This window comes from Hippocampus guttulatus, chromosome 10 (assembly GCF_054856545.1).
Source record: "Hippocampus guttulatus isolate MCC_2025c chromosome 10, RoL_Hgut_1.0, whole genome shotgun sequence".
Classification (NCBI taxonomy): Eukaryota; Metazoa; Chordata; class Actinopteri; order Syngnathiformes; family Syngnathidae; genus Hippocampus; species Hippocampus guttulatus.
The window spans coordinates 13,388,259-13,411,794 of NC_141270.1; the positions used below are offsets into that span (position 1 = coordinate 13,388,259).

The 23,536-nt window shown below is 46.0% G+C and overlaps 1 protein-coding gene across 4 annotated transcripts in view; it reads right to left on the bottom strand.

The window, feature by feature from the left end:
• Positions 1 to 5,307: 5,307 nt before the first annotated feature.
• Positions 5,308 to 23,536, bottom strand: part of sipa1l2a (signal-induced proliferation-associated 1like 2, genome duplicate a) — an 88,843-nt gene continuing 70,614 nt past the window's right edge. For 3 of the 4 annotated variants that reach the window (XM_086121875.1, XM_086121871.1, XM_086121872.1), the window contains 5 exons: positions 13,536 to 13,755; positions 12,133 to 12,264; positions 10,011 to 10,128; positions 9,234 to 9,309; positions 5,308 to 6,874 (listed from right to left, as the gene is read on the bottom strand). In XM_086121875.1, coding sequence (XP_085978001.1) covers positions 6,728 to 6,874; positions 9,234 to 9,309; positions 10,011 to 10,128; positions 12,133 to 12,264; positions 13,536 to 13,755 — 693 coding nt within the window. In that variant the 3' untranslated portion in view covers positions 5,308 to 6,727. The remainder of the gene's footprint in view (positions 6,875 to 9,233; positions 9,310 to 10,010; positions 10,129 to 12,132; positions 12,265 to 13,535; positions 13,756 to 23,536) is intronic. The other variant, XM_086121874.1, reaches the window with a different exon arrangement.

Here is a 23,536-nt window from a genome sequence, read left to right on the forward strand (position 1 = left end):
AGAAAATACAGTAGTTGAATAGAGGGATCGATGGGTGGATATTTTTGAAATGTAGGGGGGAGCTGGAGTAAAGACACACTACTGGTAGAGAGTGCGAAGCAAGAATTAGCAGTGTACTAGCATTTTATTTCAGATTTTAAGCCACACTAATTACCGGGGTTCATAGTGTGGAGACAGGGGCCAGAGGCGGGTTGACAGACAGTAAGTGCAAGGAAAAACGAGACACAGGGAAGGCGTACACAAAAGGAGAACACACAACTCTAAATGACAAATGTAAGAAATCTGAATTGGGATTACATCCATCCGTCAACTTTCTTTCGCAATCACTTCCATGCTGCATGGTTGCCAGACAAGCAAGGCAAACAACCTTTCACACTCACATCCATACATTCTCACCAATAGACAATTCACGGACTTAAATGAACCTAACATAGATGTTTACGCATTGTGGGAGAAGGGTGTGGTAAAACACCTCGAACGCTGGGCAAGCATGCAAATGCCCCAAAAGCATGGCCAGACCTGGTAATCCAACCCCGAACCTCAGAACTATGAGGCAGATTTGCTAAGTACTCCTCCACGGTGCTAAATCAACAGTCAAAATGGGACAATGACACTTCAGTAATGGCGTGCAGTGGCGGGTTTGATGGAGCTCCATAGCACTTTGTGTAGAATTCTTATATGGGTGAAAAATCAATGAGGTAATAACCGATCTGTTCATGTGGACAAAGCTTGCTTCCTATTTTACGCTTTGATGGGAAAGCACACGTAAAAATGACTAATGGGATTTTTCATTCCACTAACACTTGATCACAATTTGCATCTGACCTTCTGCTCCCACGCGTTGGATCGATTGAAGCTCCAGTTTAAGCTTTCACAGCTGACGATGGGTCAGTGGGGCTTGTTTGTTATTCACTGTGATACGCCCCCACTATCACACCTCGCATGCACCCGTGGACATCGATATTCTCATGACCCTTCCAATCACCATGCGGGCCAGGGCCCAGACTAGTGCAACTTTGCATAAAATCAATATGTTAAAAAAAAAAAGTGGAGAATAAGAAGACCTCCTCAGCGGAGCCCACCCGCTTGAAAGAGGAGGAGGCCAATTGAGAATCGATTCCATTGCTCGCCGCTCGAAGGCTGAAAAGGACAAGAGACAAGGACATCCATGCACACCGAGATAATTCCATCCTGTTGTATCTATTCGTTCCTGTTTCTTCAACTCATTTACACTTTGACCGCAAGAGACAAGGGTGACCTTTGGAAAGGTTTTCCCTCTTCTCTCAATCCTTCTGATGTGTTGGAGGCCGAGCGGGCCGGCAGGGTGGCCATCGCTTATAGGCTGCTGCCCTTCATTGGCCTCATAAGGAGGCCGCTTGACCTGGGACTTGATTGACGTGTGGAAGCGACGGCCTGTTGGGACCTGAGAGGTGGATGGAGAGATGATTGGATGCTGTTTTGGATGAGCTTCTTCCTCTTCCTCCCCATTCTCTGTTCTGTCTGTCTGTGAGTGCAGGGATGAGGCCTGGTTGCTCCCCAGAGGACTGGAGGGAGTTTCAATGTGGAGAGATGACAGATAAGCAGTCCTGCTGAGAGAGCCTTAATCCTGCTGTTGAGCCTCCCAGGCACACAACACTTGAGAGTTCTGTCCCTGCCACAGACAAGAGGGTTATGTTTCAGCCAGAGTTCGTATGTTCGAAGTAAGACTCGACCCGCAGGAAGGTTTAAGTCTGGATCCCAATGGTTTTGAGTGGTTCACACGACTACATCAGGCTCTGAACTTTGGCGTTCAAATCTTAGCTCTGGTCATGCTGCTGTGTGTTTGCATACTTCGCCTCCTCCAAAACATGGCACGAGGGATTTATTAAAGACTCTAAAATGGTAGGTGTCAAACATAAAGCCGAGGAGCTACACTTATTGTGATAATTACTACATCGGATTATTGTTTGATAAATAAAATGGCCATGGTAGTTGAGTGTCCGGACTGGATAAATTGCCATTCCCATGCATGTTTGATTAAATACTTCATCAATATTCAGTCGTGCTGCTTCTTTCCCTCTCCCGTCAGTCAATTTGCTCGCTGCTCTGGTAAGCGGGACTCACACACACAAACACACACACGCCGGTGCATCACTTTATGAGGCCCACTAAAGCAAAGTAAGAGTGACTACTTATGCTGCTTGTTAAATCTTTTCATTTTGTAACCAAATTTCAAATTTTCTTCACTTTTATCAAATATTACAATATTCTTTAGAAGGAACAAAACAGACATGGTAACTCCTTGAGGAGTGTTTCTAACATCTGGTTCCTGAGTATGCACAAAGAGGACGACCTGACCTGGAACATTCACACCAGAGCGATCATCACAAAGTCACAGCCGAGACTATTTCCGAAGGATTCACAGAAACAACAACCTCACACAGAAACTGCTTGTGTTCTTTCCTTACCGATGCTCCACCGAGAGGATGCTAACGTTCTGCATCTGCGTGTGGTTATGCAGCTGCACAGCGGCAGACAAGAAAGCGCTCCAACAGGACTTTACGGCCAAGAGGATTACCGGAGGCTCCCCGCTTTCCTCGGTGTATACGGTTCTCACTGCCGAGGGAAGTACAGCGGATATAAAAAGTCAATACGACCCTGTTCAAACGGCAGGATTTTGTGATCTAAAAAAAATGAGACCAAGACAAATGACTGCCAAACATTTTCCAACATTCATGTGATCGACAACTTGCAGAACTCAATTAAAAAGAGGCATCTTTGTGAGAGGAGAAATTGAGATAAGCAACTGAGATAATGTAATTGGGGATGTGACAAATAAAGTTAAGGTACTCTTCTAGACTTTTCCTGATTTTTTTTTTTTTTTTGTGATTCTTGTTAGCATTAGCCTGAAGGTTTTGTGCCAAGAGCGCGTGGTGTTTGGAACTGGTCTTTCCACTTCGACTAGTGCCCCAGTTTGAGCTGAATAAAGGAAAATAGCTTAAAAGCATGAGGCTGTTTCCACAATGCTTCACTGTGGCTTCGATAACTTTTGGAATTAGGCCCCAAAAATTCTATTGGACAGTATCTTCTCACATGGGTTGATTATTTAAAGTGTGTTTTTGCAAAATTTGGAAACCCGGGTTGAACTTTCGGATTGGATGGATGGATGTACCTTGTTGCTGTTTTGCTTGGACTAAAGTTGTACACTGATACAGATAGGTATTTGATACAATGCCAACAATTAGCATAGGGTGACCTTCACCAGGTCAAAAGACACATAACCCCCTCCTAGTGGCCGTCCCCTCACCTTCTACACCATGCCAGCTGTGCTTTGGGCACTTTGAGTCTTATTCTGGGTAACATGATCCCAACAATGGTGACACTCACAGCAGGCGAGCATCTGCTGAGGGACAACAGTGTCCCTCTCAAAAGCTGCTTATTCGGGGAGAGCTTTTAAGTGCGTGTGTGCATGTGTGTGTGTGTGTCTGTGTGCCGAAAAATGCTTAGGTTTGTTCAATAAACTGCTGACACGATCAAATATTACAATCAATATTTCCTAGACTGTACGGTCTCACTATCTAGTTAGATGAGGTTTTTAGCCAATTGGATTGAACTTTTCTGCTTGTCAGCATGGCTGTCTCCGAGTACGAATTGGAATCCAGCTTTCTTCGAATCCCTCTCCCTTTGGCACCTGTCTTTAGCTGCCGCTTGAACTCCCGATCATAGCGCCCGCCTGCAAATCTCCCCCATCTGAACCAACACTGGCAACACTTGCACCTTGGTCCAGCCCGGCCCCCCCCCCCCCCCCCCCCCCCCCCCCCCATCTGCTGTCCTGGCAGCGTGCACACGCATGGAGATTATCTACTTAATCTCACAGCTCAAAACCAGAGCGCCTCCACATGCACGCACACGGCCGTACTGCCATTTTGGCTGGACTGAGGTCAGATAGCGATCACGAGGTTCCCAAGGGAGCCAACGCAGGCGGCCTGGTAACATGACCTCTGCAGGTTTGTTCCATGACACTTCATTTTGGAAGCCTCTTCCCCACGTCATGATCTCATTTGCAGTGCGCTAAATGTATGATGAGCGTGTTTTCTTGCCCCATCATAAATGCGTGTAATAGAAAGACCAAAAGCGCCCTTATAAGACAGGACAAGATGCCGCACTCTTACTTTTGGCATAATGCTCCAGCTGTCCGAGGACATCACACACCAGGTCACACACTCCGGCAGCCCCGGCTGGAAGCTCCTGGAAGGAAGTGGCAGGCAAATTGTATTGTTTTTCTGTGCACACTCAAGAGGGGCTTGTGATTAATTATTCAGGAGGTTCTTGCTGTCCCTGCAGCGAACGCAACAGCTGCCAATTATTTAAAGCCACTCACATCTCATAAACACATCGTGTTCATCTATTTTGTACTACCTAAAATGAACACGTGACTCATTCCAACTAGTTTTCCGTGTAAGCAAATGCTTCGCTCACTTACTTTATGACGGTTTGTGTCTTAGTGCAACACATTTTCAGCTGGTGTATCCTTTTTTAATCAAACAGTTCATATCCGGTATCGTAAGCAAGGCCTGACAGCTGGATTGGCAACAATACAACCAAACAATTTTGCTGTAAATCAATTTTCATCCGTTTCTGAAAGCCATAAAAAAATTGCAACCCCGAAATCGATTAGCAAGGATATTTCAATAACAGCATTTTTATCAGAACAACATATTTTCTTTCCAAGAACAGCACTGGAAGCGTTTTTTTTCTTGTTTTTCCATAAGGGCATCAAGAGACAGTGGCGATGCTAAATGACTTCAGCACCACCATACAAAGACACACTTTTCAACTTATTGCTCTTTGCAACCCAACAAAACTTTTTTTTTCATTTTTCTGCTTGCACTTTTTGAAGTCTTGTTGACCTTGTGAGATTCACAGATCCATTACCACTCAAGACCGCCATTGCTGATCCTTTTAGTAATGCTGCAAATGACCATCCATCCATTTTCTTTTGCTCTTGTCTTTATACTGTTCTGGTTGAGCTGGATGCTATCCTAGCTGACTTTAGGCAAGAGGCAGGGTACACCCTGGACTGGTCATCAGTCAAATGATTAAATTGAAAGCCATAAATTAATTTTGATTTGGGACACTAGGGTCCTTTTTGTTCCATAGACAGCAGACACATTGTATTTTGGTCCATGCCAGATGAAAAACAGACAGTTGGTCATTAGGAATCCGGTGGCTGGACTGTTCAAACCCGATCCTCACCGAAGTGTAATTGGTTCCTTAATACTCCAAACTAGAATGAATTAAATGAATAAAAGAAACCGTAAACCCAAATATTCCCATCTACATTTATTTTTTTTTAAAAAACAAAAAAAAGGAACACAAAAACAACATCCAGTGTCTCCCCCTCCCCGGGAATGAGACGGAGCAACATGTTTAAAAGCAAACAAACCAGCAAACTGTAATCTAGCAGCATCCAAATGTTGGAATCTCCAAAGTCATCATTTATATATTTAAATATATAGTTGTTGGTTTTTTTTGTTTGTTTTAGTATTTTTTTTTTTTTAGCCCTGCCCAGCTACACACTTTACAACATACACAGAGCTTTATCTCTCCTTAGTGCAGCAAGAGAAAATCCATTACCCTTAATAAAATAAACAACTTTAGGTTAAATAAACTTAAATAACAGTGTTAAATACAAGACACTTCTGTGGCCGATATGTACAGAAATCAACACATTTGGCATTGTAATTGTGGTTTACTGGCGCTTGCTATGATGCTCTTGAAAACCACTGCATACGGACATATTTTGCTGTGATAAACTACACCGAGTCTCACACACGGGCACGCTCACACACACACGCACACAGGGGCGCACTCACAAACACACACGTTTCTATCAGTGAGCCACAGACGAGACGTGTTTAGAAAAGCCGAGAGGAACAATCCGATTTACACCCAAGAGTTTTAGGCACAATCTCCTGCTTTAGAGTACAACCGTTTAATGTTTGTGCTAACCTCTCCATAGTTTTATTCCTAACACAGTTTCATAACTACAACTTGTTATTGCTAGGACAGCGTGACAGTGACTGAAGACTACCGACAATCGTGTGTAAGGAAAAGCACCTTTGAACATCAAAACCGCTGCCGAAATGTGACACGTCATCACAACACTGACGCAACAAAAAGTGGAGTTGAGTTGAAATAACAAGGACGAAAGAGGCGCAGATAAACCCCCTTTCTTTTAGTCACTTAGGGAAACCAAAAAGTCTCAAGATGAGGTACATTCATTATTCCTCCGGCTGTACTTTTCACCCAGGAGTTGATTCCTCTTGAGTGTGTACCACTTCACAAAATCCTCTTCCCGGAGCAGCTGTGACGGAGTGTGGAGCCGAGTACAGCTGCAGGTACAGTAGACTGACGTGACATACAGTGCGTAGCGTAGGTAGGTTACAAGTTGACGACAGTAAATGAGCTTTACATTCCACGACCGTAAGAGGATCTCATGGAAGAATTCCTCCCCGCAGCCGGAGATGAGGGAATTTCCCAGGAGGAGTCTCAGCTGGCGCGATGGAGAAACTGTTTATGTCACATACAGACGGCTCTGCACTGTTTACGAGGAGGCCTGTTCACATAACGCGAGTCTCTCCACACTTGCACTCTTTCTAGAGACTCCACAACACAATTCACTTGTTGTGTGGTGAGCCTTCAGTTCGAGTTGAGTGTGCGGCGTCCACCTCGTTCGTCTCCGTTTTCAGGGCTTCTTATCGATGCTGTGAAAGAACCACTCGGTAAACTTCCTGAGCTGAGCCGACGCCGTCTGGCTCTCCTCCTGCAGCCGCATGTTGTCCTGCCTCAGGTGCTGTACCTCCTCCTGTAGCATCGCCTTGTCCTCCTTTTCCTAAACACACACACGCAAACGCGCATACACATTCTGGTCAGTGACCAAAAAGTATCCAGTTAGTTAAGGAGATGTGTGTGTTAAGTCCATGTGTGAATTTTCACCAAACGTTATGGGAAGACTTTCTTATCAGAATAATGCTATGTGGATGGTTTAAATGATAGATAGGAAATTGCACAGAAGCAAACTAAAGCTGATGGAAACAAGTCTCCTTGGTGAAGGTAATAAATGGGAAAGGACTCGAGGGCTCAACTAGCGAACGTCACATGACCAAACTCAGAAAACAGATGAGCCGTGATTGGTCGTTGCCCGAGCCCCAAGCAACTGTGATGCCATTTTCAGTCGACAGCAAGTGGTAACATGGCCGCCCCCTGAGATGGATAAAAAAAACCGTCTGGATTTTACTGCTTAATTCATTTTCCACAACCGCAATATTCATCAGAATGTTTAGACTAATGGGGATACATAGAATATTTTGGAAAGATTTTATTTTAACTTGTCTTCCCATTTAAGATTGTAAATTGGTGTTAGCTACAAACTATAATCATTATCAGAATATATATATATCTATGGCGGCCCGGTCGTCCAGTGGTTAGCACGTCGACTTCACAGCGCAGAGGTACCGGGTTCGATTCCAGCTCCGGCCTCCCTGTGTGGAGTTTGCATGTTCTCCCCGGGCCTGCGTGGGTTTTCTCCGGGTACTCCGGTTTCCTCCCACATTCCAAAAACATGCATGGCAGGCTGATTGAACACTCTAAAATTGTCCCTAGGTGTGAATGTGGGCGTGGATGGTTGTTCGTCTCTGTGTGCCCTGCGATTGGCTGGCAGCCGATTCAGGGTGTCCCCCGCCTACTGTCCGAAGACGGCTGGGATAGGCTCCAGCACCCCCCGCGACCCTCGTGAGGATCAAGCGGTTCGGAAAATGGATGGATGGATGGATATATATCTATTTTTTCAAGCACACAATATTTCATTTACCGTGCAGAGACATCTGCATTTGAGGCCAGGGGCCCCTATAATAATTGTGATCTGCTTTCTCAACAATAATTGATCAAATATTCAAGCAACAATAATAATATTCAATAAAAAACATTTATGTTAGTCAGACTGGTGACCTGACATCAGGGCGCAATCAACACACGCTCAGTTTTGGCAGACGGTAGTATACAGAAGAACAGTGCTGACATTTGAACCTTCAACCTCAGAACCATGCGGTAGATGTGCCAACCACTAGTCCATCAAGCTGTCGTAATATAACCATCTACAGTAATCCCTCGTTTATCGCGGTTAATGGGGACCAAAACCACCCGCGATAAATGAAAATCCGCGAAGTAGCGACCCCCCCCCTCCATGTGTATATATGCATGTACATAATATTTATAAGTCCAAATTTAATGATATACATGCATGTAGAAGTAAATTTTTAAGTAATTATCATGACTTAATGCTGTATACGAATAGATTTAAACATGTATAAGTTAGGTTAGTTTATGAATAACAAAATACAGTAAACATATAAAAAATAAAAAAATTTAAATCCACAAAAAGTGCGCAAACGGTCCACGAGAAGCTGCGAAAGTCAGCAAAACAACACCGAGTCACATAGAGCAACATATACAGTAGTGTACTACATGTATATTATTATAAATATTTATTTATTTATTTTTATGAATATGTTTGAAAAAATCCGCAATGTACTGAACGAACGCGATAAACGAACCGCGAAATAGCGTGGGATCACTGTATCCATTTTCTGTAGGTTTTGTCGATGCTCATGACAGGGCTGGACACTATCGCAGCTAACTTTGGGCACGAGGCAGGACAAACCCTGGAGTGGTCACCAACCAAATTAGAGGGCGCTCACAGACAAACAACCGCTCACGTGCTCATTCACAAGGACGGACACATTTGAGTCTTCAATTATCCAAAGCCTAACCGATGTATTCACATGCACCAACATGCAAACGTCACACAGGAAAGCCAGAGGCGAGATTTAAACCGCCTCAGACGCGTTAACCGCTGAAAGGAAGAAGTGCATAATTAAAAATTCTTAAAAAGAGGTGGATGAAAGCCTTGCACAAACGGTTGTCATCATTAAAGGGAGATATTAACATTGCAAAGCAGCCTTTTTAGCTTGATAAAGGTGCACTTCCTCCCCATTTCGGAATGATTAGAGGTGGGGAAACATGAAGGAAGGGTACAAAGGGGCAAGTAGCCTATTGAATGAAAAGGACAAGTTGCCATTGGGCAGAACCTCACAGGGCACTCATGTGTCTATTCTGAGCTAGGCTGCATGGAGATGGAGAGCAAACGTAACGATGAAACGCTGAAGCTATACATTCGATTTAGGGGATGCTACCTTTCGGAGGTCATGCTGCAGCTGCCTGAGGATCACCTCGAGCTGGTTCACTTTGCCTGTGAGTGTCGATGGGACGCTGCAGAGTGAAAGAGAGAACAGAGGAACAAAAAGTCTATTTGTCTCCTTTGGGGAAATTACTGTACTGCAGCAGACAAAAACAATACGGTACTTATACATCATAAAATATCGATGTAAGCAACCACACAGTGGACTGAGAACACTAAGAGTAAGTACTAGTAAGTATTCTTCTGATTATCCTAAAACTGGAGGTTTGGTCTTTAACTAAAAAAATAAAATCCAACATATTTTTAGGGATGGGATTTTCATTTTTCGGAGCAGTTTATGGAATGATTTGAGAACTGCAAACACAATTGATATAAACAGCAGACACAACAGTCAGCAGCAGGGCATGTTGAAACTACATGCATGCGTAAACAAACTATATGCAAATAGTTGAAAATAAAGTAAACGGCACCAATACTACCGGTGGGACGGTGACAGCAACAAAGGAACACATATTTTGTAAACAATATACTATTCTATGCATACAGTCTATCTTTGCAGACATGAATTAGAACAAAAGCGGCAATAACAGGCAGCGGCAGTGAATGCGATAACTGTGCAGATTAGACTAAATATTTGTGCTGTAGTTACAAGTATACTGGAATACATTTTATACACACAGTAAAGTACAGGTAGTGTTGGATGATGAGATGAAGTCATTTGAAAACAAAGTTTTTGCTTGGGCCTATACAGAATGTTCATGTTAGTACGTACTCTGCGTCCAGGGCCGCTCCTTCAGCCTCCACAACCCGTCTGGTCAGCTCTCGAGATAGCTCCAGTGCTTCGGCCCGCTGCATATCTGTCATCGTGCAGAAAGATGCCACACGCTGGTCTACAGACACAGTAGGAAACAATTTAGGTCAGAGGTTCAGCTATAAAAAGCACATGTCCCGGTTAAGATAGAGCAACTCATTCAAGCAAAGTATGAAGCAAGGATTTTGTTTAAAAGGGTGTGGGCGGGTGGGGAGAGGGGAACATGGACTTTCTCGCACTCCCACAGAGTGATCAGGATGCAGACAATATGGAACAAGGTGGTAAACAGAGCGTTGAGTCCATCCCACGTCTCAGAGTTTTCCTCTGGCAGCTGTTTGGTTCTTAATGGGCTGAAAAGAATCAGGCATGCTTCTTTTCCCGTATCAGGCTCTTAAGCGTCCTCAAATCCCACTGGAAAAGCCAAATTTAGCATGTTATGCTCGGGACTGCTCAGTTTTTGAGGCATAATGCTCTTTTCTTCAGTACGCAGAGTCTCCGTCCTGCGCCCGTGGTGTGAGACACAAGATAGGGGAATCTACATATTCACAGGAGAGATTAAGAAACCCCCCTATCCTTTAATGTAGCACTAATCCAGTCAAAGACAAAAAAGCTAATTGAGTCTGGAGGTGGATGCTCAGACGAGCTACGAAAGGGACACCAAGCTTTCATTTACATATGAATGAATATTTTCTTCATATTCGACATATGTGTTTGAAAGACGAAAGACACAGAAGAGCAGTTTGAGGGTTTTGGGGATGTAGAGTCCATCTTGAACAGACAAACAGACGAAACAAACAGTAGCTATTGGATTTGACTGGAAAAAATATAGACAGTATATTACACCCGTGTGTCGTAATCGTTTGTGCTGTTTTCCAGAAACGAGGCAATTGAAACTGAATATTTTTGTTGCTATGATGTAGTAACCCCCCTTTGTATCTGCTCTGCATGAGTGTCTCGGGGTCCAAGTGAGCAGCGGGGGTAAAAGCATTGCTCTAAGCAGTAAAGCATACATGTACACGCATGGCACAACAAGAGCCTCCAGCCACATTCTGCTCCTACAACAAGCCTCGGTTTGTACACGCTGCCTTTCGCACCCGATAGGGCTGCCTGTCACATTCTGCATCATCCTCACTGTTTCTATTCCACTTAAATGGTTTGCTGCAGGGCAATGCAGCAGAAAATGTATCAGTAAGGAATCTGAATCAGGAGTTCTTATTAATGATGACAAACGAGTGGTCACATGCTACATTGCCCGCTTCGGGGACTAATTCGGGGTCAGAGGGAGTTCAGGCATGCTGGCGTTTCTGAGACAAATGGGGAATACTCTACAAGCAGGCTCGTAAAATGGTGAGAAAAAAAAAGAACATGATGCTGACCAAGAGGAAATGATGACACGTGTCATCACTTCTTAAATGCCATTAAAATGCTCTTTGATATGACAGGGACCAGTCGCTCTGACCATTATGAGAAGACAACAATTTATTATAATATTGGGGGGTGGGTATATAATTTTCATGAGGGATATGCGTCATATTCTTCTTTATTCGAGTTGACAAATTTTAATACAGTACACATTGCAACCACCGAGGACAGGACAGGAACAGGATCATTTTATTATCATATTAGTATTTTTGTTGTTCAAGATCAGAACAAGTTTGCAAATGCTGCTCTGCTTAATACATAATATAAGCTGGCAGAGAGGAGTCGAGCACCATCGCACTATTTTTGGTCTTGGCAGAGAAGAAGCCACACAACCAATTTCCATAAATCTATCATGCTGTAGAAAAAAGGCCAAAATCCACCTGAAGGCTGATTGCTTACTGAGTAGTGAGTAGTTGGGCTTGCAGTGTCAAAATAGGCTCAAGTTCCAAGCAAAATTGCTTGACAGGAATTAGAATGAGGCTCAGAGGAGAGGATAAAATGCAAACAATTCCCAAAGGTTGCCTAACACTCTTCTAAACCTACACATGCAAGAGAGAAAGTTCTTGCAGATTGCAGACAGACAAACACATAAGCTAAGCAGCAAAGAGGGAAGGCGAGGTGGTGTCTAGGGGGCGCTAGCAGCTGGAGGAAGGCAGGTTACCTTCAAAGGCTTTTGCTGCATCAACCAGGTGAGACCAGTCCAGGCCTGTGGCAGTGTCTGGGAGGGGCATGAGGCCCGGGTCGCTGAACTTGGACCTGTCTGCCAAGAAGCCGTCAGAGAACCAAAACTCATCTGCAGAGACAGGCGGGTGCCTAGATCAGTGTCTGGGCCTGGTGCTGAGTTTCAGGCTCAGAAACTGATCTGGAGTTGCCCATCAATTTGCAGCACGGCATATGTGAAGGGTTAGGGAAGGAGTGGGCATCGAGGTGGGGGTGGGAGTTGGAATCTCATTTCTTGAGGATGTATATTAACAACAGCTGCCTTTCATATAAGCTTAGCTCAACAGCTCTTTAGCATCTGACATTTAAGTGACTTGAACTGCAAAGTAACTTGAAAGAGACAGACTGTGCACAGCTGGGTGGCGTGACATGAAACCAATTTCTCTGCATAACAATTGGAAAACACTAAGAGAGGAAATAGATAACCTGTCAAAGTGAAAGTCCTATTTTGATCAAGCTTCCCTGAACCCGTCTTCACCCAAGCCTTGGCGCAAAAAATAAAAAATAAAAAATCCAATGCAATCAGCAGGCCACCATTCCAAAGAGCCATTTCAAGAAGCATAAGATGGGAAGCGCAGAGAGACCGAGAGAGATCTTGAGCCGATGCTTCCGTTCTATTTAGCCAGCAGTTTGAGGGATTCGCTGTTTACTAAATTGGGCTATTTCAGAATGGAAAAAGCGAAACCACTCGTCTTCACCACCCTTCAAAACAATCAGGAATCCATCAGTTTGACAGCTCCACAAGGCTAAGGAGCCAAGCACCCCCCCACCCCTCCACCTAAACCAAAAAGCTGTTTTCTGACTAGCAGCGGCAGCCAGAGACAACTGAGGAATAATGTGGAAATGAGACATGAGGGACAGAGAGGGGAAGCAGACAGTGACTGATGAGTGAATGAAGCATCACGTCTAACACACACGAGCATGGAAACATGGACATGTTCACGTCGGAGCTGAGCTTGAAGACCCGCAATGGTGCAAGCAAGACACATGATACTTTTTTTTTAACTAATATATATTCAAAACTATCCAGCAGTGACAGCTGTCAGCTCGATGCAGACGGTGCAGCGAGCCTCTTGTAGGCATCACGCCACCTAACACACACTTCCAATTAGCTGGTGATGCCAAGGAGTTTTGTTCAAGTGTTTTGCTGGTGGGGCCATTGGAATTGTTTTGATACAAGTGGCTCTTCAAACAAGTATCTATATGCTGACTCTCATCTGGAGCCAAGTCTCGCTATTGAGAAGAGGCACTTCAATAAGATGACTCGCTTGCTCAAAACCATACAATTGTAGTAAATATTTGGTCATTTTAAATCAGTGCCTTCTCTACCAAGCTTGTACTTACTCCTCAGGTTGGACTGCGGCTGGTTGTGGATCATGCGAGGAGGCAGGGTGCAGTGGTAAGGTGGTGTGGTGCTGAAGAGGATGTCGTTCGGCATGGCTTGGTCCAGCATTGAGCTGTGGGAGCTAGCGTACGATGAGCCCTTGCGGTTGCTACATACACTCTCATCCGATAACGTCCGGTACAGGGAATGACGCGGCGACAGACTTCCTGTCACAGACAGCTGGGTGGAGCAAAGAAAAAGAACAACTTATCAAAAGGGAGTGTCCGAGAATCGGAAAGCACTTAGCGCTTTAAACAACAGTGGGTGGTGAAGGAGATAACAGCGAGAACAACAACAGTAATCAATGAGCTGCTTGGTCGAAAACAACCAAAGTCAACACCCATCGTTTATGAAGAATGTAATGTACACCTCAAAATCACTTGCAGTTTAAAAGTTAACTTGTATTGTTTCTACATTTTATATTTAAGAGTGGTTGACTAGTTTTTATACTTGTATTACAGGAATGTCAACATTCTATGAAAAGCATTTTATGACCGTTTGAGTAAATTCACTATATATTAGTTCAGATAAAAAAAATAAAAAGAAGCATGAATTCAAACAAATCAGAGCTTCTGTTCTGCTGAAATCTAAAATATACTACAACAAAATAACATAATGCAAGAGATGCTTCTAGCATCGGCTTTTATCAAGGTACTGCCAATAGTGCAGTCTGCTAAATCACCTTTTTGCTGAGCCGACTGCACACTTGCTCTCGAAGGCATATACCATGCAAACTGCTTTGTGTGTGTGCTTGCCACAATACACTGAGAATGGACTCTCATAGGCCGGTGCAGTGATCACCATGCAAGGTTAAAGAACAACCACGGAAGGAGAGTTGGAAAAGCATTTTCCTCCTGAGGGGATGTCTGTTTGGGAAGCAGTATTCCACAATGGATACATACAGAGTTTCAAGGCCATGGCCAGAATTTTGACAGGGATCTCTACACGCAAAACCACACAGCGCAACCCAATCCGTCATTGCTCCGTTTAGCTTACATAAATATTGTTGGAGAGGCATCAAAAGTAGCCACAAATGATATGCAGGGCTGTCAGCCAGATGAGTAAATGTCGGCCTACAGCCTCCCTTCTGTAACCATCACTGACTGGCATCGACGCAAGCCAACACCCAGCCATCTCCATTTCAAAGACAGCGCTGTCAAAGAACACCGCAGTGCGAAGCTAACAAACTGCTTGTACATCTTTAAAGCGAAGGGACTGGAATTCAAAGGCGCTTACAAACTCTGCCTTATTGGAAGCTGTAAAACCCTGTGAAGTTCTTACTCATCAAAATGTTGACTAGCATTCAGAACTTTCCCTGCTGTGAAGCAAAAATAGCCTTGATTACAGCGCACACAAATAGACTAAAGGTCAATGAAACCATTGGCGATAGAGCTTAAAGGGGAAGTCAACTCCAAATTTTTTTATAATAATATGTACAATGCAACCCCACTATTATATACTCTGTATTGTGATTAAATGGAATATGAATTAGGCAACAAAATGCACCTTTGTTTTCCATCTCAGGGGGAGCTCATTTTGCCACTGTGATGTCATTTTCAGTCAACAGCAAGAGGCCAAATGGCCACCACCTGATGTGGATAAAAACGGGTAGATTTTACTGACTAATTCATATTCCAAAAACACAATATATATATCAGCATAGAATATATTATTCATTCATTCATTCATTCATCTTCCGAACCGCTTCATCCTCACTAGGGTCGCGGGGGTGCTGGAGCCTATCCCAGCTGTCTTCGGGCAGCAGGCGGGGGACACCCCGAATTGGTAGCCAGCCAATCGCAGGGCACACAGAGACGAACAACCATGCACACCCTCAACAATATTTTTGAATTTACTTCCTCTTTAATGATTTACAGAGGCCAGATTTTTACTGCCTTTAGAGCTTTGATCAGAAGAGGTGATTCCTGAAGCTGCTGTTGACATTGAATAGAAAACATCTTCAACTTAACACTTGAAAGTGTCGACTGGTTTGCATGTCCGCCTCACAGCTGCAGAGTTCATGGGATTGATTCTGGGTTCTGGGCTTCCTGTGCGGAGTTTGCATGTTCTCCCTCGGCCTGCGTGGGTTTTCTCCAGGTACTCCGACTTCCTCCTGTTAGGGAGGGGCCGGCCAGGCAGCCTCCTCAGCCAGGGTGCTCTGCACCTCACACCTGAGACTCGTCAGCTCATCACCCACCTGTTGCCTATCTGCTCGTTTGGACTGGTACAAATTGACTCACAGACCATTCTTCAGTGCAAGTTCGTGCCGTCACCACGCCAGTGGACTCTGTTGCCATCTCCTGCAGCTTTTTGTTCCTTGTGTGGACATTTCCTTGTGGACTCCTCGTGCTTCTGTGAAGACTCTTAAATAAACTACGCCAAGTGTTGGCTTCCACGATACCTGCCTGTTGTCGTGCTATTGGGGTCACATCCAAACCCTAACAGTACGAACTTGCCATGACGACCCCAGCCGACACAGACAAGTCTGGTCTCGAATTGATCGAGGATGTTCTCGCCAACCAGGTTCACCTGACCGCTACCCACACCCAGCAATTACGGGACACTTCCGTCGCCTTACAGGACCTTCAGACTCAGATCCAGCCCCTTCAGCCTGTGGTGCAGGCCTTAGCTGACCAGCAGACGGCGTTGGCGAGACAACAGGCGGAGGTTCTGCTGCAATTACAAGCCTTGACATCAGCACTCACCAACCGACCGCAGGCCTCGCCTACTCCCCATGTTTCAGCCGCAATAACTCCAGTGGTCCAAGCCCCTGTTAACGCCATAATAACCAACCCGGTTCCCCCTGAGCCCTCTCTCTCCGCTCCACGGCCATTTGATGGCAACTTGCCATCTTTTTAAAATTGAAAACTGAAGAAGCAGAAAAAAAATATAAGACCTATAAAAATAAACTAGTAAATATTATAAGAACCAGTAAAAGAGATCATTATCATGCACTATTAGAGCAGAATAAAAGTAACACACAAGAAATATGGAAGATACTTAACCAAGTAATCAGAAATAGTCCTAAAAAAATGGATTATCCAGAGTATTTTATCAAAGGCAAAAATACTATTTTGGAAAAAACTTCAGAAATAGCAACTGAATTTAATGAGTATTTTGTCAACATCGGCAGTAACCTAGCAAAACAAATTCCTGATCCAACAAACTTGTTTGAAGTAATGTTCCTTACTGCTGTAAAACAAGAAGAAGTATCAAATATTATAAAAACTTTTAAAAATAAAAAGTCAACTGATTGCTTTAATATTGACATGACAATAATAAAGCAGATTATAGAATATGTAGTGCGACCTTTCACGCACATATGCAACCTGTCATTCAAAGCTGGTATCTTTCCATCAAAAATGAAAATTGCTAAAGTTATTCCAATCTATAAAAGTGGAGAAAGACATCGGTTTACAAATTATAGACCAATATCACTACTACCACAATTTTCAAAAATATTAGAAAAACTATTTTCTCGCAGACTTGATAGCTTTATACAAAAGCATGCGCTGTTAAGTGAGAATCAATATGGCTTCAGGGAAAAGCGGACCACCTCAATGGCAGTTATGGAGTTTGTGGAAGCAATAGCCACTAATATAGACAACAAAGAATTTACTGTTGGGGTTTTCCTAGATCTAAAAAAAGCTTTTGACACAATAGATCACAGTATATTATTGAAAAAACTAGAAAGATATGGCATTAGAGGTGTAGCTTATAAATGGATAAAAAGTTATTTAGAAAACAGATATCAGTACGTGCAACTCAACAATAAAAAAACGAATCAACTAAAAATCACTCACGGAGTTCCTCAGGGGTCAGTGCTTGGTCCAAAACTATTCATCTTATATATAAATGATATCTGCAAGGTCTCAAAACAATTTAAATGTGTCCTATTTGCTGATGATACAACTTTCTACTGTTCTGGAATAAATCTGAAACAGCTCCTGACAACCGTAGAAAACGAATTAAACAAATTAAAAAACTGGTTCGACAGAAATAAATTGTCACTTAACCTGAAAAAATCGAAGTTAATTGTTTTTGGCACAAGACCAATCAAACACCAAGCTAAAATTATGGTAAACTCAATTGAGATAGAAAGAGCGTATGAAACCAAGTTTCTCGGATTAGTAATAGACTCAAAACTATGTTGGAAGCCACATATCGATAACGTAAAAAGAAAAATAGCCAAAACCGTAGGGATCCTCTACAAAACCAAGGAAGTGCTAAATAAGAGATCTTTGTACACATTGTACACTTCATTATTATTACCATATATGACCTACTGTGTGGAAATATGGGGAAATGCCTGCAAAACAAACACACTCCCTATTCTCAACCTACAAAAAAAAGCAATTCGAATTATTAATAGATCAAAATATACGGAACCCACAAATCCACTATTTATCAAATTAAATACGATGAAATTTTATGACCTGGTTGACTTTAAAATTGCCCAATTAATGTACAAAGCACACAATAACCTGCTCTGCCAAAACATTCAGAAGTTTTTCGAAATTCGAGAAAGCAGCTATGATTTAAGAGGTACCAACTTCGAGACCTGCGGCACATTCATCATGCAGTGTGAGCTGGTTTTTGCCCATCAACCCAGCATGTTTGCAACTGACTCTACACGTATTGCTTACATGATGAATCTGCTCACGGGTCGAGCAGCACAGTGGGTCACCACTTCCTGGTCCATGGGGGCCAGCTTCTGTCAAGCCTACAAGGACTTTGTAACAGAATTAAGGAAGGTGTTCCACCACCCCATCCGCGGTCAGGAGCCTGGCACTCAGCTGAGTAGTATCCAGCAGGGCAGTGGCAGTGTCGCTGACTACTCAGTGGAGTTTAGGCTGGCTACTGCGGAGAGTGGCTGGAACGACCAGGCACTACGTACAACCTTCTGGAATGGCCTCAGCGACGCCGTTAAGGACCAGCTGGCCACCCGGGAGGAGCCCGCCTCCCTCGATGAACTGATCGATCTCTCTATCCGTATCGATGGATGGCTCTGAGAGAGAAGGCGTGATCGAGTATGGAGTAGATCTCTGGTCACTCCCCAGACACTGAGAAACCACATGACAGCCACCCCTCTCCTCTCCACTACCCCTCCGACATACCCCGCTACATCCCAGGCCACAGTAGCGGAGGAACCCATGCAGCTCGGACGCACGCGTCTCACCCCAACTGAACGTGAGGCCCGGTTCCAAGCCGGCCTCTGCCTCTACTGTGGTCAAAGGGGACATCTAATCAGAGGCTGCCCCAACCGGCCAAAAGATCAGGCTCACTAGGACCCTGGGAGATCCTGGTGAGCCGTCTAACTTGTTCCCGTCGTCCTGCCCCACTGAATCACCTGATCAGCGTCACTCTGGCCTGGGCTGACCAGCAACTCACGGTAGGGGCTCTCCTTGATTCAGGTGCTGATGAATGTTTTCTGGACTCTGAATTTGTTGCTCAGGCCTCCATTCCGGTAGAGACATTGGAGAGACCCCTCGAGGCCTTCGCGCTCGATGAACATCGTCTCTCCAGCGTCACTCAACGCACCTGCCCGGTTTCTCTCACCATAGCCGGTAACCATGTCGAGACACGGCGGTTTTTCCTTATTCAATCTCCCTTAGTCCCTGTGATTTTGGGCCGCTCCTTGTTCATACAACATGAGCCACACATTGCTTGGTCCTCCGGGACTATTCTGGAATGGAGCCCCTCCTGTCACGCCCATTGCCTACGAGCCGCGAATAGTACCTTGCTCCACCAGGCCCCCTGTGTCCCCCCTCCCGATCTCAAATCTGTTCCTCCCGAGTACCATGATCTTGGGGAGGTTTTCAGCAAGGCTCGGGCTCAGTCTCTCCCCCCACACCGGCCTTATGACTGTGCGATCGACCTATGTCCCGGGGCTACCCTCCCTAGCAGTCGTCTGTATAGTCTTTCTCTCCCAGAGAAGGCTGCGATGGACAAATATATTTCGGAGTCGTTGGCGGCAGGGCTCATTCGGCCCTCATCCTCCCAGGTGGCAGCTGGCTTCTTTTTTGTGAAGAAGAAGGATGGTGGCCTCCGACCCTGCATCGACTATCGTCAATTGAACGACATAACTATCAAGAACAAGTACCCCCTACCACTTATGAACTCCACCCTCGAGCCTCTCACTCAGGCTACTGTTTTCACTAAGCTGGATCTCAGAAACGCCTATCATCTTGTCCGGATCCGGAAGGGGGACGAGTGGAAGACCGCATTTAAGACTCCCCGTGGCCATTATGAGTACCTGGTAATGCCGTTCGGCCTCACCAACGCCCCTGCGGTATTCCAGGCACTCATGAATGACATACTCCGCGACATGCTTGACCGGTTTGTTGTGGTCTACCTTGATGACATTCTCATCTTCTCCAGGTCTCTAGAGGAGCATGTGCAACACGTGCGGCAGGTTCTCAAGCGGCTCCTTTGTAACCGGCTCTTTGTCAAGGCTGAGAAATGCCAGTTCCATTCAGACTCTATTGAGTACCTTGGTTTCATCCTGGAAGGTGGCAGGACGCGAGCAGATCCTCGTAAGATCCAGGCGGTAGTGGACTGGCCTGATCCCACATCTCGGAAGGAACTACAGAGCTTCCTAGGGTTTGCTAATTTCTACAGGAGGTTTATCCGTCACTACAGCAGCTTGGCCGAACCCCTCACCAGTTTAACCTCCCGGTCCAAACCGTTTGTTTGGTCCCCTGCTGCTCGCTCCGCCTTCCAGTTGCTCAAGGAGCGGTTCACCAGTGCCCCCGTTCTTCTCCATCCTGACCCCAAAAGACAGTTCATTGTGGAAGTGGATGCCTCCGACACCGGGGTGGGGGCTGTGCTCTCTCAACGGTCGGAGACTGACCAAAAGGTTCACCCCTGTGCATTCTACTCCCGCCGATTCCTTCCTGCTGAGGTGAACTACGACATTGGGGACCGTGAGTTGCTGGCGGTGGTGGCTGCTTTGGGGGAGTGGCGCCACTGGCTGGAGGGAGCAGAGCAGCCATTTACCATCTGGACGGACCATAAGAACCTGACATTTATCCGGGCTACCAAGCGCCTCAGCGGTCGACAAGCGCGGTGGGCCAACTTCCTCAGTCGGTTCGACTTTACACTTACCTATCGTCCTGGTTCTCGCAACTCTAAGGCAGACGCCCTTTCCCGACAACACCCACAGGAGCCTGCTACAGAGGAACCCCTCCCCATCCTCCCTGAGACAAGGGTGATAGGCATGGTAACTATGCACCTGGAGGCTGCTGTCAAGCGTGCTTTACGCTCTCATCCTGCTCCAAGCAACGCCCCTCCTCGCCGTCTGTTTGTTCCGAACATTGTTCGCTCTCGGGTACTCCAGTGGGGCCATGCTAGCCGGTTTGCTTGCCACCCAGGTGTCCATCGTACCTACACCTTCCTGGCTCGGAGGTTCTGGTGGCCCACCATGAGGAGAGACGTTAAGGGATTTGTCACGGCCTGCACTGTCTGCGCTCGCAGCAAGGCTTCCCACCAGGCACCTGCAGGTCTGCTGCAGCCACTTCCTACGCCCAGTCGACCCTGGTCCCATGTGGCAGTGGACTTTGTGTCTGGACTTCCCCCTTCTGAAGGTAACACTGTGATCCTAACGGTGGTGGACCGCTTCAGCAAGGGAGTTCACCTGGTGGCCCTGCCTAAACTACCGTCGGCCTCAGAGACTGCGGAGCTCCTCATGGCCCATGTGTTCCGCCTGCATGGTCTTCCCAAGGATGTTGTCTCTGATCGAGGACCCCAATTCGTCTCCCGTGTATGGCAGGCATTCTGCAAGGGGTTAGGCGCTTCTGTTAGTCTCTCCTCAGGATATCATCCCCAGACTAACGGACAGACTGAGAGGATGAACCAGAGCGTGGAGTCCGCCCTTCGTTGTGTGGCCGCGAAGAAGCCTGCCTCCTGGAGCCGGTTTCTTCCCTGGGTTGAATATGCTATCAACTCGCTGTACTCGAGGTATCTCTGGGGTACCAGCCACCCATCTTCTCTGCACAGGAGTCTGAAGTGGCAGTTCCTTCGGTGCAGAACCACCTGGATCGCTGTCACCGTGTCTGGGAGGTCACCCGATCCGCTCTGCTCCGTGCGACGGAACGTGCCAGTCGTGGTGCCAACCGTCATCGTCGTTCAGCACCGGCTTACCGACCTGGGCAGAAGGTGTGGCTGTCATCCAAGGATCTTCCTCTTCAGTCGGGTGACAAAAAACTCAACCCCCAGTTTGTTGGGCCCTATGTGATCCAGAAGGTGCTCGGTCCTGCAGCAGTGCGTCTGAAGCTCCCTCCCTCTATGAAGATCCATCCTGTTTTTCATGTGTCTCGGGTTAAACCTGTCTCTGTCGACCCCCTGTTGCCTCCGACCCCGGCCCCCCCCCCCCCCCCCCCCGAGTTTGTGGACGGGCACCCCCAGTGGAAGGTCCGTGAACTGCTGGATGTCCGGCGCCGGGGGCGCGGATTCCAGTATCTGGTTGACTGGGAGGGCTACGGCGTGGAGGATCGGAGCTGGGTCTCTTCCCGGCTCATTATGGACCCTGCCCTGATCACTGAGTTTCATCGCGCCCATCCCGGCAGGCCTGGCAGGTCGCCGGGTGGCTCCCGTAGGGGAGGGGGTACTGTTAGGGAGGGGCCGGCCAGGCAGCCTCCTCAGCCAGGGTGCTCTGCACCTCACACCTGAGACTCGTCAGCTCATCACCCACCTGTTGCCTATCTGCTCGTTTGGACTGGTACAAATTGACTCGCAGACCATTCTTCAGTGCAAGTTCGTGCCGTCACCACGCCAGTGGACTCTGTTGCCATCTCCTGCAGCTTTTTGTTCCTTGTGTGGACATTTCCTTGTGGACTCCTCGTGCTTCTTCCCGAGTGACTTTGTGAAGACTCTTAAATAAACTACGCCAAGTGTTGGCTTCCACGATACCTGCCTGTTGTCGTGCTATTGGGGTCACATCCAAACCCTAACACCTCCCACATTCCAAAACGTGCACGCTAGGTTATTTGATGAGTCTAAATTGTCCTTAGGTGTGGTTGTGAGCATGAACGGTTGTTTGTCTACAGTATGTGTGCCTTGCGATTGGCTGACAACCAGTTCAGGATGTACCCCGCCAACTGCCCGAAGTCGGCTGGGATAGGCTCCAGCATGCCCGCGACCCCCGTGAGAATAAAGTGGTTCAGATAATGGATGGATGGATAATAGTTTAAGCTGTCTCCAAGTGCCAATGCTTAGCATCACTGCCCAAAATTCCAAGGCTGTTTTAGGCTATGATGAATTCTTTAGCCCGTGCTCTTATCGGCCACACTAACACATCCACCTATTTTTTTCCCTTAATTTATCTGACTTTTTCCTCAATGGACAAAGCCAACGAGCGGCATATGGAGCCCTTTGACGTGCCACATGGGAGGATGTGTTGGAGAACCACCTATTCAGTTGCCAGTTTCTTTCCCACGAGAGAAGCCGAGCGGTAGAATAAGCTGCAAACGGCCTTTCCTTTACGTCAGCTGCACAATAGTCAGCCTGTCTGTGGAAGGGACATCCCGGCGGACACCGTGGCTGCCAAAGAAAATCTTTCAGCACCTGCTCACCCATACAAAGAATGGCATCGGGTGGCTGCTGGAAGTGACACATGCGTTAACCTTTCCTGTATTACTCTCCTTGATTACATAGGGGCCCAATCACATCACATTGTATGAAATTAGAAACAATCTGATGGTTTTTCCAACATTGTCATTACTGTGCCAGCTGAAGATTGAAAACATTCACCCCCAACAAAAGAGACGTATGTATTCCTTACATGGTTTATATACAGTAGTTTAGACATCTGGCCCAGCGCCCTCTTGCATGCATCTCCCTCCCAGATTGCTTTTCCACATGTGCACGTTTTCAGGCAGTGAATGTGTGCAAATAAAGGCTTCCAATCTAAACTTCGACTGCTTCTTTGGGTTTGTTGTTGAGCTCTTCTTAGACATTGAAC